Source organism: Panthera uncia (assembly GCF_023721935.1).
Source record: "Panthera uncia isolate 11264 chromosome E2 unlocalized genomic scaffold, Puncia_PCG_1.0 HiC_scaffold_20, whole genome shotgun sequence".
In the NCBI taxonomy this organism is placed as follows: domain Eukaryota; kingdom Metazoa; phylum Chordata; class Mammalia; order Carnivora; family Felidae; genus Panthera; species Panthera uncia.
The window spans coordinates 8704211-8719968 of record NW_026057589.1 but is presented as its reverse complement, the minus strand read 5'-3'; the positions used below and the strand labels follow the sequence as shown (position 1 = coordinate 8719968).

General features: G+C 39.4%; 1 protein-coding gene across 1 annotated transcript in view; it reads right to left on the bottom strand.

Moving 5' to 3' along the window:
* TANGO6 (transport and golgi organization 6 homolog) overlaps positions 1-15758 on the bottom strand; it is a 193245-nt gene that overhangs the window by 97953 nt on the left and 79534 nt on the right. The window contains exon 14 of the mRNA XM_049622425.1: positions 15170-15227. Within this exon, the coding sequence (XP_049478382.1) occupies positions 15170-15227 (58 nt within the window). The remainder of the gene's footprint in view (positions 1-15169; positions 15228-15758) is intronic.

Sequence of the window (15758 nt, the reverse complement as noted above, 5' to 3'; positions counted from 1 at the left end):
TAGCTATGACACAACATTGTGAATAAATATGGTTAAAATAGCAAATTTTATGTTATATATATTACCATAAAAACAATCTTATTATTAAAAAACTAAAAATAGGGGCGCCTGGGTGGCTCAGTCGGTTGTGTCAGACTTCGGCTCAGGTCATGATCTCACGGTTCGTGAGTTCAAGCCCCGCATCAGGCTCTGTGCTGACCGCTCAGAGCCTGGAGCCTGTTTCAGATTCTGTGTCTCCCTCTCTCTGACCCTCCCCCATTCATGCTCTGTCTCTCTCTGCCTCAAAAATAAATAAACGTTAAAAAAAATTAATTAAAAATAAAAAGTAAAAAGTAAAACTTATTGGGAGGGTTCTTTGGGGTCTGGGATAAAGGTGCCTTCCTCCACAGGAGATACAGTTTTGTTTCTGAAAGATATCCAAAGACATTACCAATGTAGACATTTTAAGCTCTGATTCCCTGCTTGAAATTTGTGGAATCCCATAATGCAAATCTGCAGAAGAGGTAGCCCATTCAGTGATTACAACCTCACAGGGACAGGTTTTCTTTCCTTACTGCTCTGCTTAGTGCCAAGACGATGCCTTCCCAGGCCCTTCTCATCCACCTGAAGGTGTATTTATTTGGAGTCTAAGCATAAAGTTGGAGGTCTTCTATTCGACTCCCCACTTCAGGTTGGATTTGGGCTTTCATGTCTGCAACTTGCCCTTCAAAGCTTTGAAACTCACAGCTTAATTTCATCAAATGCCCGCAGGTCAAATGCAGGTTCTTACAGTCGTCAGTTTACCTTTCAGGATTTTGACTTAAGATGTTGGTTTGGGAAGTCTGTTTTCTTGTTAGCCCTCTAATGCTTTTTAGCTTTTTAAGTGTTTTAAATATGTTATCCTGCATAATAGTTGTTTTCAGCTGAGCTGTCTCATCATCATCAGAAATGGAACACAGAAATGTATTTTCTCCTAGATTTTGCCTGGACTGAATTTAAGATTTAATGTTTTAATTCACCTGACAAATGGGGTACATGCTGAGGTTTCTTTGTTATTAGTAATGGTTAGCATATCAAATATTCCAGTTATAAATTCTGGTATCCTAAAAAAAAAAAAAAATCTTCACTACTGAGCCCCTCCTTTAAGGGGCTGTCTCAGAGCTTAATTTGGAGTTATCTTCACATTTTACAATCTTTGACCCACTGACCTAACTGATCCTCTCAGCAACCTAATAAGTGTTCCATGTCACAGCTCCTGATACATACTGCTGAAAGATCAAACATGCCGTGCCACCAGAGAATCACAGTTAAGAGCAGAGCAGGGTGCTTTATGAGCTGTCATTTTCCTTGCATGTCCTTGTCACAAACAGCATCTGGACAGACACATCCGGGTGGAATTTTGCTGCCGACTTAACTATTTGGTTGCTGAATTACAAGACAAGAGATAATGAACATACTCAATTTTATCTGATTAGTATTCTCTGACTTAATAATTTTCCAAACTGAACCACTTTATAAACTAAATATAGGAAAGTTACTATTACGGTCTGGTTTCTAAGCAACCATTTCATTAACAAAAGCCCCACTTGGGAAAAACATCTGTTTGTCAGTAAGGTTTCTGCTGTCATCATACAATTTCATGGTGAAAAAGCCATGGTCACCCTGTGCCTTAGTAATTCCTAGTTGTGAAAAGGTCAACAGGGGGTACTACAACAGAGGGAGCCATCTGTCTCGATTTGTGCTAGTCCCTGAAACTTGCTATCATGAAACGACTGTTTTCCTAAACAGCCACATAATTTAAAAATAGTATCTTCTGATTATAAAAGCAATAAATGTTCATACTAATAAAGTGTGAAAAAATAAGAAAAAAAAAGGCATGAAGAAGAAAATAAAGATCACTCGACTTTGACACCACATTAGATCTCATTTGGAAAATGGATCCCACTGCTAAAAAAAAAATTATTTGAAAACCACTGGCCACAAATAACTCTTTATGGCTTTATCTTTTTCATCTGCAATTAGGATGTTTTTCATAATGGATAAAGGCTAAATGTTGAAACTGAATTCAGAGACTTGTAGAAATAGAGATTTGCTGTTGTTTTAAAAGCAGAACCTGGTTTTCACACGAAATCTTTACAGGAGACTCAATGAAAGAGAAAAAAGCAGAGTCTTCTAGTTAGAGTGGGGCTGACTGGTGCTACCTCCTTCACTGACCCTAGGGTCCTGTAGAACACAGGCGTCCATGCGGTCCTCACTGTCCTCAGGCTCCTCCCTGCCACAGTACCGTGGTTTTGCTGTTCCTTCAGTCTGGAACACTCTTTCCTCCCCCCTTTACTAGATTCATTCATAATCATCCCCCATATCTCAGCTTATGGGTCATTTTTCCCTCCCGCTCTCTGTCAGTAAAATGTCCCTAAGGCAGGCTCTCATATCACCATGTAATTTTTCTCCATAGCACCTGTCAAAGCCACATTTCACATTTGTTCATGTGATTACTGGATTACTACTTGCCCCCCACCATCTCCTCCCTGCATCAAATGTAAATTCATTGAAGGGAGGGAATCATTTTTTTTAGCAATGTAGTGAGCACAGTGCCTTTGCACATGGTAGATACTCGATAAATCTTTATGAATGAACGAATAAACGTTTTAAACCACTAAGAAAAAAAATCAATGGCCAAAGATATTTTACAATTATTTCTGCCCTTATCTAAAGTCAGGCTACCAATAATGGAAAATAGAAGTTGGACTTCAGGGCGCCTGGGTGGCTCAGTCAGTTGAGTGTCCAACTTCGGCTCAGGTCATGATCTCGCAGTTTGTGAGTTCAGCCCCACTTCAGGCTCTGTGCTGACAGCTCAGAGCCTGGAGCTGCTTTCGATTCTGTGTCTCCCTCTCTCTCTGTCCCTCCCCTGCTCATGCTGTTTCTCTCTCAAAAATAAATAAACATAAAAAAAAAAAAAAGAAGTTGGACATCAAGTGCAAACCTGCTTCTAAAACAGACTTCTCCTAAGAAAGCAAACTTTAGCAATCATGCCTTGGCAGGTGGACAGGAGGGATGACCTAATTAGGTCTCTGTAGCTCAGTGCCTGTGATCCATTCCTGAGGTTCAATTCATTCCCAACCTTCCAGCTTCTTCAAGCTGGCCTTATGGCCAGCAGACAGGCCATAAGGCCAGGAAAACTGAGTACAAAGGTCCAATGTAAGAATCTAATGATGAGTTGCCAAAACTCTACAGATACCATTTAAGTGCACTTTTTCCACCACCGCCCAAGATCTTGACATGACCAAAGAAGGATAAACTGATGCTTCAATCAGTTAAAAATGTTAAACTTATGACTCAGCAACAAAAGGAACTATGTCAGGGTTAATAAAAAAATATAATTGGGCTTATTAAGTGTGTGAACAGTTTCAAGGATCATTTTAATCACATCTGGTGAGATTAGGAATTTTAATTTGTATTTGAAATAAAGGGTAACATAGGCTGTCTGCTATTTAGTTTGGGAGAGAAAAGCAAGGGCAGGGTACCTCTCTAGCCACTACCTCAAAGCAGTTCTAGTAAAACAGATGGATTCCTTAGAGAGTCAAGTAATATCATACTTAAACAGAAACCTAAAGAGGAACTCGCTATTTTACTTGTGAGTTCTATCACTGTTTTATCTTCTTTAACTCGCCTTCAAATTCCAACTTTACTAAAGACAGGGTGGCTCTAGGGCAAAATTGAAACAGCTGTTCTGCAGAGAAGGTACTTTCACCTTCTTAATAGCTTGTAAAGTAGACATCGAAACAACTGAGTCTTTATCCCAAGGTGTCTCACTACTGCCTTCTTGGTAGTGAATTCTACCTTTGTGACCACTGGCTTACATGAATAGGAGGTAAAACATTTGAAATGAACCCTGAAAACCAAGAAATTAAGAAGTATTTACTTGCTCAGCTGAAAATGTCAAGATCCACTGGTTCCATGGCTTAATTCACTGTCTGCGAGAGCAGAGGCCATGATGATTTAAGAAAGGTCAGAAAATGGAATGGAGACTATAAAGAACTTATCAAACTCAACACCCAAAGAACAAACAATCCAGTGAAGAAATGGGCAAAAGACATGAATAGACACTTCTCCAAGGAAGACATCCAGACGGCCAACCGACACAAGAAAAAATGCTCAACATCACTCATCATCAGGGAAATACACATCAAAACCACAATGAGATACCACCTTACACCTGTCAGAATGGCTAACATTAACAATTCGGGCAATCACAGATGTTGGCGAGGATGCGGAGAAAGAGGATCTCTTTTGCATTGTTGGTGGCAATGCAAGCTGGTGCAGTCACTCTGGAAAACAGTATGGAGGTTCCTCAGAAAACTAAAAATAGAACTACCCTATGACCCAGCAATTGCACTACTAGGCATTTATCCACGGGATACAGGTGTGCTGTTTTGAAGGGATATATGCACCCCCATGTTTACAGCAGCACTATCAACAATAGCCAAAGTATGGAAACAGCCCCAATGTCCATCAATGGATGAATGGATAAAGAAGATGTGGTATATAGATATACAATTGAGTATGACTCGGCAATCAAAAGAATGAGATCTTGCCATTTGCAACTACGTGGATGGAACTGGAGGGTATTATGCTAAGTGAAATTAGTCAGAGAAAGACAAAAATCATATGACTTCACTCATTTGAGGACTTTAAGAGACAAAACAGATGAACATAAGGGAAGGGAAACAAAAATAATATAAAAACAGGGAGGGGGACAAAACGTAAGAGACTCAAATATGGAGAACAAACTGAGGGTTACTGAAGGGGTTGTGGGAGGGCGGATGGGCTAAATGGGTAAGGGGCAGTAAGGAATCTACTCCTGAAATCATTGTTGCCCTATATACTAATTTGGATGTAAATTTTAAAAAATTAAAAAGAAAATTAAAAAAAAAAAAAAGAAAGGGAATGGAGAGAGAAGGGGAGTAGAGACAGGTAGAATTTGGCTCTGGAGTTGATTCCAGTCTCCATCACTCACTGGTTGGCCTGGTAACGGCTTTCCCTGCACCCTCACCAACATCTGTGGTTGCCCGAGTTGTTAATGTTACCCATTCTGACAGGTGTGAGGTGGTATCTCATTGTGGTTTTAATTTGTATTTCCCTGATGATGAGTGATGTTGAGCATTTTTTTATGTGTCGGGTGGCCATCTGGATGTCTTCCTTGGAGAAGTGTCTATTCATGTCTTTTGCCCATTTCTTCACTGGGTTATTTGTTCTTGGGTGTTGGGTTTGATAAGTTTTTTATAGATTTTGGACACTAGCCCTTTATCTGACATGTCATTTGCAAATATCTTCTCCCATTCTGTTGGTTGCCTTTTAGTTTTGCTGACTGTTTCCTTCACTGTGCAGAAGCTGTTTGTTTTGATGAGGTCCCAATAGTTCATTTTTGCTTTTGTTTCCCTTGCCTCCAGAGACATGTTAAGTAAGAAGTTGCTGCGGCTGAGGTCAAAGAGGTTGTTGCCTGCTTTCTCCTCTAGGATTTTAATGGCTTCCTGTCTTATGTTTAGGTCTTTCATCCATTTTGAGTTTATTTTTGTGTATGGTGTAAGAAAGTGGTCCAGGTTCATTTTTCTGCATGTCACTGTCCAGTTTTCCCAGCACCATTTACTGAAGAGACTGTCTTTATTCCATTGGATATTCTATACTCACCCCCCTCTTGACACCCTCCTGCCTCTACTTTTCCTTCAGGCTTGACTCCCTCACTCTACTCCCACACATCTCAACCTTGTCCATCCACCCTTCAGAGTCCAAGAAGCTCCATGAAAACTACTGTTCTGAATTTTTTTTATTAAAATTTTTAAAAAATATTTATTTATTTATTAAAAAAAATTTTTTAACGTTTATTTTTGAGACAGAGAGAGACAGAGCATGAACAGGGGAGGGTCAGAGAGAGGGAGACACAGAATCTGAAACAGGCTCCAGGCTCTGAGCGGTCAGCACAGAGCCCGATGCGGGGCTCGAACTCACGGACTGTGAGATTGTGACCTGAGCCGAAGTCGGCCGCTTAACCGACTGAGCCACCCAGGCGCCCCCCCAACAAAAATATTTATTTTTGACAGGGAGAGAGAGAGAGAGAGCAAGAGTCAGAGTGTGAGCAAGGGAGGGGCAGAAAGAGAGGGAGCCATAGAATCTGAAGCAGGCTCCAGGCTCCGAGCTGTCAGCACAGAGCGCAACACGGGGCTCGAACTCACGAGCTGTGAGATCATGACCTGAGCTGAAGTCGGATGCTTTAACCAACTGAGCCACCCAGGTGCCCCATACTATTCTGAACTTTTTAAGTTTATTATTTTATTTTTAAAAGTGCAGAATTCAGTGATTTTTAGTATATTTAAAAGGTTGTGCAATGATCACCAATATCTAATTCCAAAATATTTTCATCACTCGTATCCATTATCAGTCACTCCCCTTACCCCTCTCTTCCCCACCCTCTGGCAACCACTAATCTAGGTTTTCTATCTCTGTGGATTTGTCCATTCTGGACGTTTCATATAAATGGAATCATACAATGTGTGGCCTTATGTGTTGAGCTTCTTTCACTTAGCAGGTTTTCAAAGTTCATCCATTTGTAGTGTGAATCAGTACCTTATTCCTTTTTATTGCCAAATAATACTTCATTATGCAAGATATACCACATTTTATTTATCCATTCAGCAGGTGATGAATATTTAGGCTGTTTCTACTTTTTGGCTAGTATGAATAGTGCTGCGATGAGCATTCATATATAAGCTTTTATACAGACATATGTTTTCATTTCTCTTGGGTATGTATCTAGAAGTGGAACTGGTGGGTCATATGGTAACTATGTTTGACTTTTTGAGAGCTGCCAGACTGCTTTCCAGAGCAGCTGTACTATTTTACAGTTTCCACCAGCCGTGTATGAGGGTTCCGATTTCTCCACAGCCTCATAATTTATATCATTTTAAAGGAAGTTATTTTTAAATGTCACTTATTGGAGTCAGAAAAGCAACAAATGTCCAGAGTTCTGTACAGAAAGCTACATGTTTACCTGACCCACAATCTCTGATGATACAGCGATGAAACAGTCATGACCATCAGCAGGAAGAAAGGTAGGCAGTGTGAGGTCACACACTCAGATTCCACTAATGGAAGATGAATTTCAAAGATACACATAAAGAATGCTTAACAATAATACTGTACCCATTGCCAAATGGGCAAAGCCACACACACACTCACACACACACGCACGCACACTCGCACGCACGTGTGCGCGCACGCGAACATGAGTTCAGCACATTGTTATAGGAAGGGTTGATTTATAGTGAAACCATTTCCTATAAGCAGGCCCACTTCTATACCTAGGACCACCTGGGAACTCAGCCCTTGTACCTGGGCATGAGAACAGTGTGCTTCCTTGGATTAATCATTTTTCCCTGTGGCAACAGCATAGTTCTCAGAGCCAGACTCAAATTCTGATGTTGACACTTAGTATCTGTGTTACTTCGGGCCAGTTTCTTAATCTTTTTGAGTCTCAGTTCACTCATTTGTAAAATAGGGGTGATATGTAACTTGCAAGGTTGCTGTGACTGGCACATAATAGACACTAGTAAGTGGTAACTTCTATAATATTTACTTCCATTTCTCTTATATGGCAATTATCCAAGGCAATCTTAGGGAGTGAAAATAACTAACCCTTGAAGTAGCCAGTACACCTTTTACTTACAGGTAAAAGTGCTAAACTGCTAAATATTCTGATGCAAATCTGAATGTTTCAATCCTCAATTGATAGAGGAAACCACAGGACAGATATTTGAAAAATGAGGCTAATGTAAAACTCAAGTGTTTTGGGTTTTGAAATGCAACCTGTAAATGGAGGAAAGGAGAGAGAGAAGGCATTATAAATTGTATCACTGGGGCTGCAGCAAGATAAGGTACGGTAGACTGGGAATTCCTGAGAAATGGGTCTCCACCACCCTCCCGACTTTCGTGACTACAGGAAAGTCAATTATTCATTTATAAAAGGATGATCATATCTGCTTTTATTATATTTTGGGATTGTTGACACAATCAAAGGTTTCTAGATGATTAAGCATTATTCAATTTTTTAAAGTTTATTTATTTTTGAGAGAGACAAAGACAGCGTGAGTGGGGGAGGGGCAGAGAGAGTGGGAGAGAGAGAATCCCAAGCAGGCTCCGTGCCATCAACACAGAGCCCGATGGCAGGGCTCAAACTCATGAAACCATGAGATCATGACCTGAGCCAGGTGCCCCAAGCATTATTCAATTATAATAAATACTATCGATAATCATAATATCTGTTTTTTTTTTAAGTTTATTTTTAAAAGGGAGAGTGCACACAGGAGAGGGGCACAGAGAGAGAGAGAGAGAGACACCAAGGATCCAAAGCAGGCTCTGCACTAACAGCAGAGAGCCTGATACAGGGCTCAAACCCACCAACTGTGAGATCATGACCTGAGCTGAATGAAGTCAGATGCTTAACTGCCTGAACCATCCAGGTGCCCCTGTTTTTAATCTTAAAAAGCACAACAATAGAGCCAATTTCTACCATTATTTAAAAAGTTCCAAAGAAGTAACCAAGTGTACTGAAGGGAAAAAAAAAAAACATTTTTTGGAAGGTTTTTAGAAGATTCGGAAGCCATGAACAAGGTTCAAATTGCTTGCTAAGTAATCTTAGAAAAAAGACTTAAGCTATCTAAGTCTCAGAGTGTTTAGCTATAAAATGGGATTATCTCTCTTCATACCACAAAATTAACTCAAGATGGATGGTAGACCTAAATGTAATTGTGAAAACTATAAAACTCATGAAGAAAACACAGAAGTAGATCTTCATTGTCTTGGGTTAGGCAGTGATTTCTTAGAAATGACACCAAAAATGCAAGCAATAAAGAGAAAAACTGGTAAGTTGGACTTTATCAAGAATAAACAGTTTTGTGCTTCAAATGACACCATTAGTAAGAGAAAAGACAACCCACAGAATGGCAGAAAATATCTGCAATTCATACATTTAATAAAGAACATGTTTCCAGAATATATAAAGAACTCTTATAACTCAATAATAAAAAGACAAACTATATCAGTTAAAAATGGGCAAAGAATCTATTCAGACATTTCTCCAAAGAAGATAAAGAATGTACAACAAGGGACACCTGAGTGGCTCAGTCGGTTAAGTGTCCTGCTTCGGCTCAGGTCATGATCTCACAGTTTGTGGCTTTGAGCCCCGCATTGGGCTCTGTGCTGACAGCTGAAGCCTGCTTCAGATTCTATGTCTCCCTCTCTCTCTGCTCTTCCCCCACTCATGCTCTCTCTCAAAATTAAATAAACATTAAAAAATTAAAAAAAAAAAAAGAAATGAATAACAAGCTCATAAAAAGATGCTCAACTTCATCAGCCATTAGGGAAATGCAAATCAAAACCACAATAAGATACCACTTCACACATAACTAAGATGGCTGTAATTAAAAAGACAGACAATAACAAATATTGGTGAGTATGTAGAAAAATTGGAACCCTCCTAAATCTCTGATGGGAAAGTAAAATGGTGCAGACACTTTGGAAAACAGTGTAGCAATTCCTCAAAATGTTAAACGTCGAGTTACTATATGACCCAGCGATTCTAAGTATAAACCTAGGAGAAATGAAATCATATGTCCACACAAAAACTTGTACATAAATGTTCATAACAGTGTTTGTTATTCATAAAAGCTGGAAAGTAAAAGCAACCCAAATATGACATCAACTTATGAATGCACAAACAAAATGTGGTTAATCTGTATGGTGGAACATTATTCAGCCATAAAAAGGAATACGTACCAATCCACGCCACAACATGGATGAACCTCAAAAACATTATTCTAAGTGAAAGGAGCCAGACACAAGACCATACAATGTGTGACTCCATTTACATCTCCAACAGGCAAATCCACAGAGATGAAAAGTAGTTTAGTGGTTCTCAGGGGCTAGGGGAAGTAGGAATGGAAATTCACTAATAATGGATATGGAGTCTCTTCTTGAGATGATGAAAAAGTTGTAGAACTGTATCTAGTTCTAGTAGTGATAGTTGTGCAACTCTCTAAATATAATAAAAACATTGAACATTTTAAACTGGTGAATTTAGGTGTATAAATTACATCTCCAATAAAAAGTTTAAAAAGTGGGGATAATCTACTACCTAGAACTACTTCAAGAATTTACCCAGACAGCATATATGACAGACTATTTGTTAAAGGCTCATTTGTTAACTAGGTGGACGGGACAGGACATAAAAGCAATCTTCCCATTTCGAGGACATAAATGGAGATGATAAACTTCACAGGAACTGCATTCCAAATTTCAATGCCAGATCCAATTGGATGGTCCTTCAATGATTAGAATTATGTTCTGCTAATGGTTTCCCAACTGACTTCACTTGACGTAGAAATCTGAGAATGAGATAGGGAGTTCGGCCTCTGACAAGTTAAGACTTGTAATCCCGCTCAGTTCGAAACTCAGTAAAAACAATTTCTATCCACCTCTCCCCCCAACCACCCACCCGGCATCCCGGCCTTTTGGTCTCCCTCCCCTTGTCTCTTTTGGCCAGAAATGAAAACTGTTCTCTGAGAGAAAGAGGCTAGAAGAGTTAGTGAGATCTGTTTGGGCATGTCAGGATATCCAGGTTGTCTCACTACACACACGGGTACACCTTCACCTCCCATGCTTGGCTCAGAGCCTAGGGTTTTGGTGTGTCTTTTTTTTTGTTTTTCCTTTTTCTTTTTCAGTGAGTCTGGTAGTTTTACCCAAAGATCTTTCTGACACCGACAGGGATCAGTTGGATCTCTGAAATGCATCTGTCGCTGGTTGCTTTCAAAATGCCCTTTAAATAATTCAAAGTGACTGAGAGAATACGTGAGCAGACCCACAGGGTGATAAATAACTTGGCTATAATGTCTTCCTTGAAGAATATCACTTATTTATCATATTCATTATTGAACATCTATTGACCATTATTGAACTGAAGTGTGAAAAATACTCCAAATATTATGGGACCCTCAAGGACATATTTTAACTCCTATTTTGGAAAAAAAGACTTCCACTTTTTGCCTTATATATTTCCTGGTCAATTAAATGTTTTAAAACAATGAGAATGCATTAATTTGTGCAATTAATAATGATATACCAAAGAATTTTAAAAAAATATATAGATATACAAGGAATCCAAAAAGGAGAGACACTTAATGGCCACAGTCTAAGATTAGGTCTTCTACTTACTAAGGCTGGATTGCAACTCCAACGCAGCAATTTGGTATCTAATTCTCTGCCTGAACGACTCGCTACTAAGTACCACCTGGGAGCAGCTGCTGTGAGAATCATCAACCATCACTTTCTCAGTAGCACCACAAGGAGAGGCAGACCATCTTTCATAAAATTAAACTTTAACTCATAGGGAATTTAGTTCTCAGACTGTTGTGTTGGACAGATAATACACACACCAATAGTTCTTACATCAGGTATCAATAAAGATCTGTTGAATGAAGAAGTTTAATTCCCCTCTGCTCTGTGCTCAGACTGCACAGTTGGTGAAAAATTACAAAGGAAATACAACTTACCAACAAATTAAGCAAAAGAAAGATTGTAATTTTCACATGGAGACATTTAGGCAGGTTAGAAAAGGAAAACTTAAAGACATGGATGGATGTAGACGTGAGCAAGTGCGTGTATACACACACACACACGCTCCCCACAACGAAATGCTACTCAAACCACAGCCACACACCCCTTGTACTGCATGTTTACAAGGGGGCTGGTCTTGTCTGACTGGGAATCCAGAATGGCTTGGTTCCTGGAGTGCTTTGTATGTAGGCAAAAGGCATTGGCAATGCAGGTGGGAAAATTCAGCTCTTTCTTTTCTTAATGGGAAATTCACCTAAGGCCTTGGCCGTTAAATGCATGTTACAAACACCAAAACATCAATTAATTCAAACTTGTCCATTGTGGGGAGCTGAGAACAGAAATTACACCTCTACCTCCCATGTTCTTCATCACCAAATTAGCTACTAACTGATTAGCACACCAATTAAAATTACTAAAAACAAACATAAAACCAACAGTTGTGATTTTTATAGCAGACCCTAGAGGCTAATGAGCTCAATGGGTTAATCAGCCAAGAAGCTTATTCCAAACAGCAAAGTTGCCACATAAGAATGACATACCTCCTCTTCCCCGCAAAACCCTGTCCTAAAAAAAAAAAAAAAAAAATCAAGAAACAACAGTATTACAGCTCCTTGAGAAAAGTACTGAATGACTTATGTCCTGAGACTTATTAATTATAGGTATTTGAGGTTCCTGCTTCATTGATTTACTATTTCCATAATTACCATTCATCGTCATGTGACTTCCTGAGCCCCAGGCTTATCTCAATTCTGAGCCTTCTTGCCCATTGACCTATAGATAGTTACCTTCTCTCTTGACACCCTCTACTCTTTTGGCTTCTGCTCTCACCTGTTTGACCTCTTTGGGTGGTTCTTTTGTCTCCTTGGAAGAATTTTCTTTTTGCTTTTTAACCTAGTCATGACAACTCACTGTTATAGTGTTTCGTATATAGCAGGCGCACAATAAATGTCTGCTGAATAAAGAATGAATTCCAAGGCTCTGAAAACTTCATTACTGGCTTCAATCCTCCACCTTTCCCTGCATTCATGCTCTTTGCTCTGTGACCTGGCAGCTTATCCCACTGAAGGGAACCAGTGTATTTCTCTCCCTCTTGACTTTTGGGTTGGGCCACGTTGACAGTGTAGCCAACAAATTGAGGGAGAAGTGATAGGATGCAGGTTCCAGCCTTAGACCTAAAAAGGCCTCTCAAGTTTGTTCTTGTTCTCTTACACTTCTGCCATGGGCCAGGGGTGTGGAGGCCACTGGGAGGCCACTGGGCCAGGGGTGACCAAGAACGGGCACAGCAAAGCTGCCACAGCCTGCCCGTAGAACCATCTAGCCAAGCCTGTCCTAGATCAGCTGAACCCTATCGGTCTACAGATGTGTGAGTGATAATAAATGATTGATGTTTTAAAGTACCGAGGGTGGGGGCGGTTTGTTACATAGCAATAACTACCTGATAGAGTCTGCCTACTCAGACTTTAGATCTGAGAAGTTACATACATTACCACATTATTATCTAGCAATCTAACAGTAGAAGCAGCAGTAATAAGATGATGATGATAACACTAAAAGCATAACAGCTAAACCTATTTGGACACTTACTATGTGCTAGGCACTTTCAAGGTATTAACTCATTTAATCCTAATATTAATCTCCCTTCATAGACTTTTTATGATAAAATAGTTTTAGATTTATAGAATCATGGAGAAGATAGCCCAGAGAATTCTCATATTCCACACCCACTTGCCCCTATTATTAATTTTTGCATTAGCATGGTACATTTGTCACAATTAATAAACTAAGAATGACATTTTATTATCAACCAAAGTCCATAATTTCCTCAGATTCTCTCTGTTTCTTCTGAATGCCCTTTTTCTGTTCCAGGATCCTATCTACCACATTACATTTAAATCATCGTAACTTCTTACTCTCTGACAGTTTTATTCCTTTTCTCCCCTTAAGAATTTTAATTATTTTTGGTAACAGCTTGAGATATAATTCACATATCATAAAATCTGCCAATTTAAAGTATACAATTCAATGGTTCCTACAATATAGTAGGAACACAGTTGTGCAACAATCACCACAATCAATTTTAGAATGTTTTCATCATCCCAAAAAGAAATCCTTACCCTTCAACTACTACCTCCCAACACTTTCCCCTTTCCTGCCAGCCCTAGGCAACTACTTATCTAGTGATCGATACATTTTCCTATTCTGCACATCTCATATAAGGGAACCATACACTATGCACTCTTTTGTGACTAACTTCTTCCACTTATAATGTTTTCAAGGTTCATTCCTGCTGTAACATATTTCACTACTTCCTTTTTTTAATGACTGGCTAATATTGCATTGTACGGATAAAGTATATTTTATCTACCTGTCAGTTGATGGATATTTGTACTGTGTTCATGTTTTGGCTATTATGAACACTGCTGCTATGAACATTCATGTACAAGTTTTTGTGCGGACATAAGTTTTCATTCCTCTTGAATATATACCTAGAAGAAATGCTGCGTCAAGTGGTGACTCTATGTTTATCTTTTTGACAAACTGCAAGACTGTTTTCCAAATTAGCTATGCCATTTTACATTTCCATTTAGCCCTCTTTCTACAAATATGAAATTGAAACCCAAAAGAATCAAGTAATTTGCCCAAGTCCATATAGCTGAGCAGCACAGGAATGGAGGTGCACCCAGGTGGTCTGTCCCAGAGTCCTAGCTCTTGACGATTATACTCCACTGGTGAAGCCAAGAGAAGCCAAAAGATAACCAATCTTCTCACCATTTCTGATTCTCACTCTTCTAGGAAGGATGCCTATTCTCTACATCCTGTTGAAGAAGCCTCTCTCTAGACTTGGAATCCACAAATTAATGGAGGTGGGGAGAACAACAAAATTTGTTGTTGCCATAACAACAAATTATGGCAAAAAAATATTTCAATGAGGGGCGCCTGGGTGGCTCAGTCAGTTAAGCGTCTGACTTCGGCTCAGGCATGATCTCACAGTTTGTGGGTTCAAGACCCACGTTGGGCTCTGTGCTGACAGCTTGGGTTCTGTGTCTCCCTCTCTCTCTGCCCCTCCCCTGCTCATGCTCTCTCTCTCTCAAAAATAAAATAAACATTTAAAAAAGTGTTTAAAAAACATTTCAATGAAAAATTGGTATATATTCTGAAATTCTTTTAAATTAAAGGGAAAGCAATGGTGCATACTAGCAGTAGTCAGGTACAAAAAGGTTAAGGTAATGAGAGCTCATGCATGAGCCATTCTTTACTTCCTTGAATGAGAAGAAATGGGTTTTAATCTACAGAATGACAAAGACTTCCTCATCACTATCAGACACTGAAGCTCTGTTGGAACCCTTAGGAAACCATCCAGGAACATTATTATTATGACTTAAATTGAGTCCTAGCTAGGAGACAGGGAGATGAACAAAAGGACCAGCAGTCTTGTGGTTCCATGACTTTAGAGATTTTGTGCAAACATATATGCCACAATCTTTGGTCCACAGACTCAGAGTCCTTTAAACCAGGACTAACTTACCCTGAATAGCAGACAGATATACAAAGGTGTCTTCATGCTCCAAGTTCTCCAAGAATATCTGCAACCACAAAATAAAGGAGTGATATGATTTGCAAAGAAAAAACAAGACATAAGTGACCCTTATGGCAGCCTCAAAAGAATAAATGCTTTTCTTCTTGTTTGTCTTGGCCAGACATTGGTCTGACTTGAGAATCTTGTAGGGAAGACGGTGTATATGTTTGAAGACCCATTTTTACAATAGCTATAAAAGAGTACCAGTTAGAGGGAGACACTTCTTGAAGTGGCCAAGTATATATCAGAAGTAGGCACGGAAACCAAGATCTGGAAGAAGAATCCTCAACGTTTGCTCCACTACAGGCCATGGTGGGCAATACTCTCACATGTGACACGACAGACTACCAGTCATGAAACACAAGATGCCAAGTGTGGGGTTATGTCCAATTGATGGCATATTTGCTCTAATTTCATCCTTTTCCCTTGCATTCAGAAAGTATACGGAAATGCAAGTGACAGAGAGATGTTACTGAGATAACCCTGAATCTGTTCTAATTTTTTTTTTTTCAACGTTTTTTATTTATTTTTGGGACAG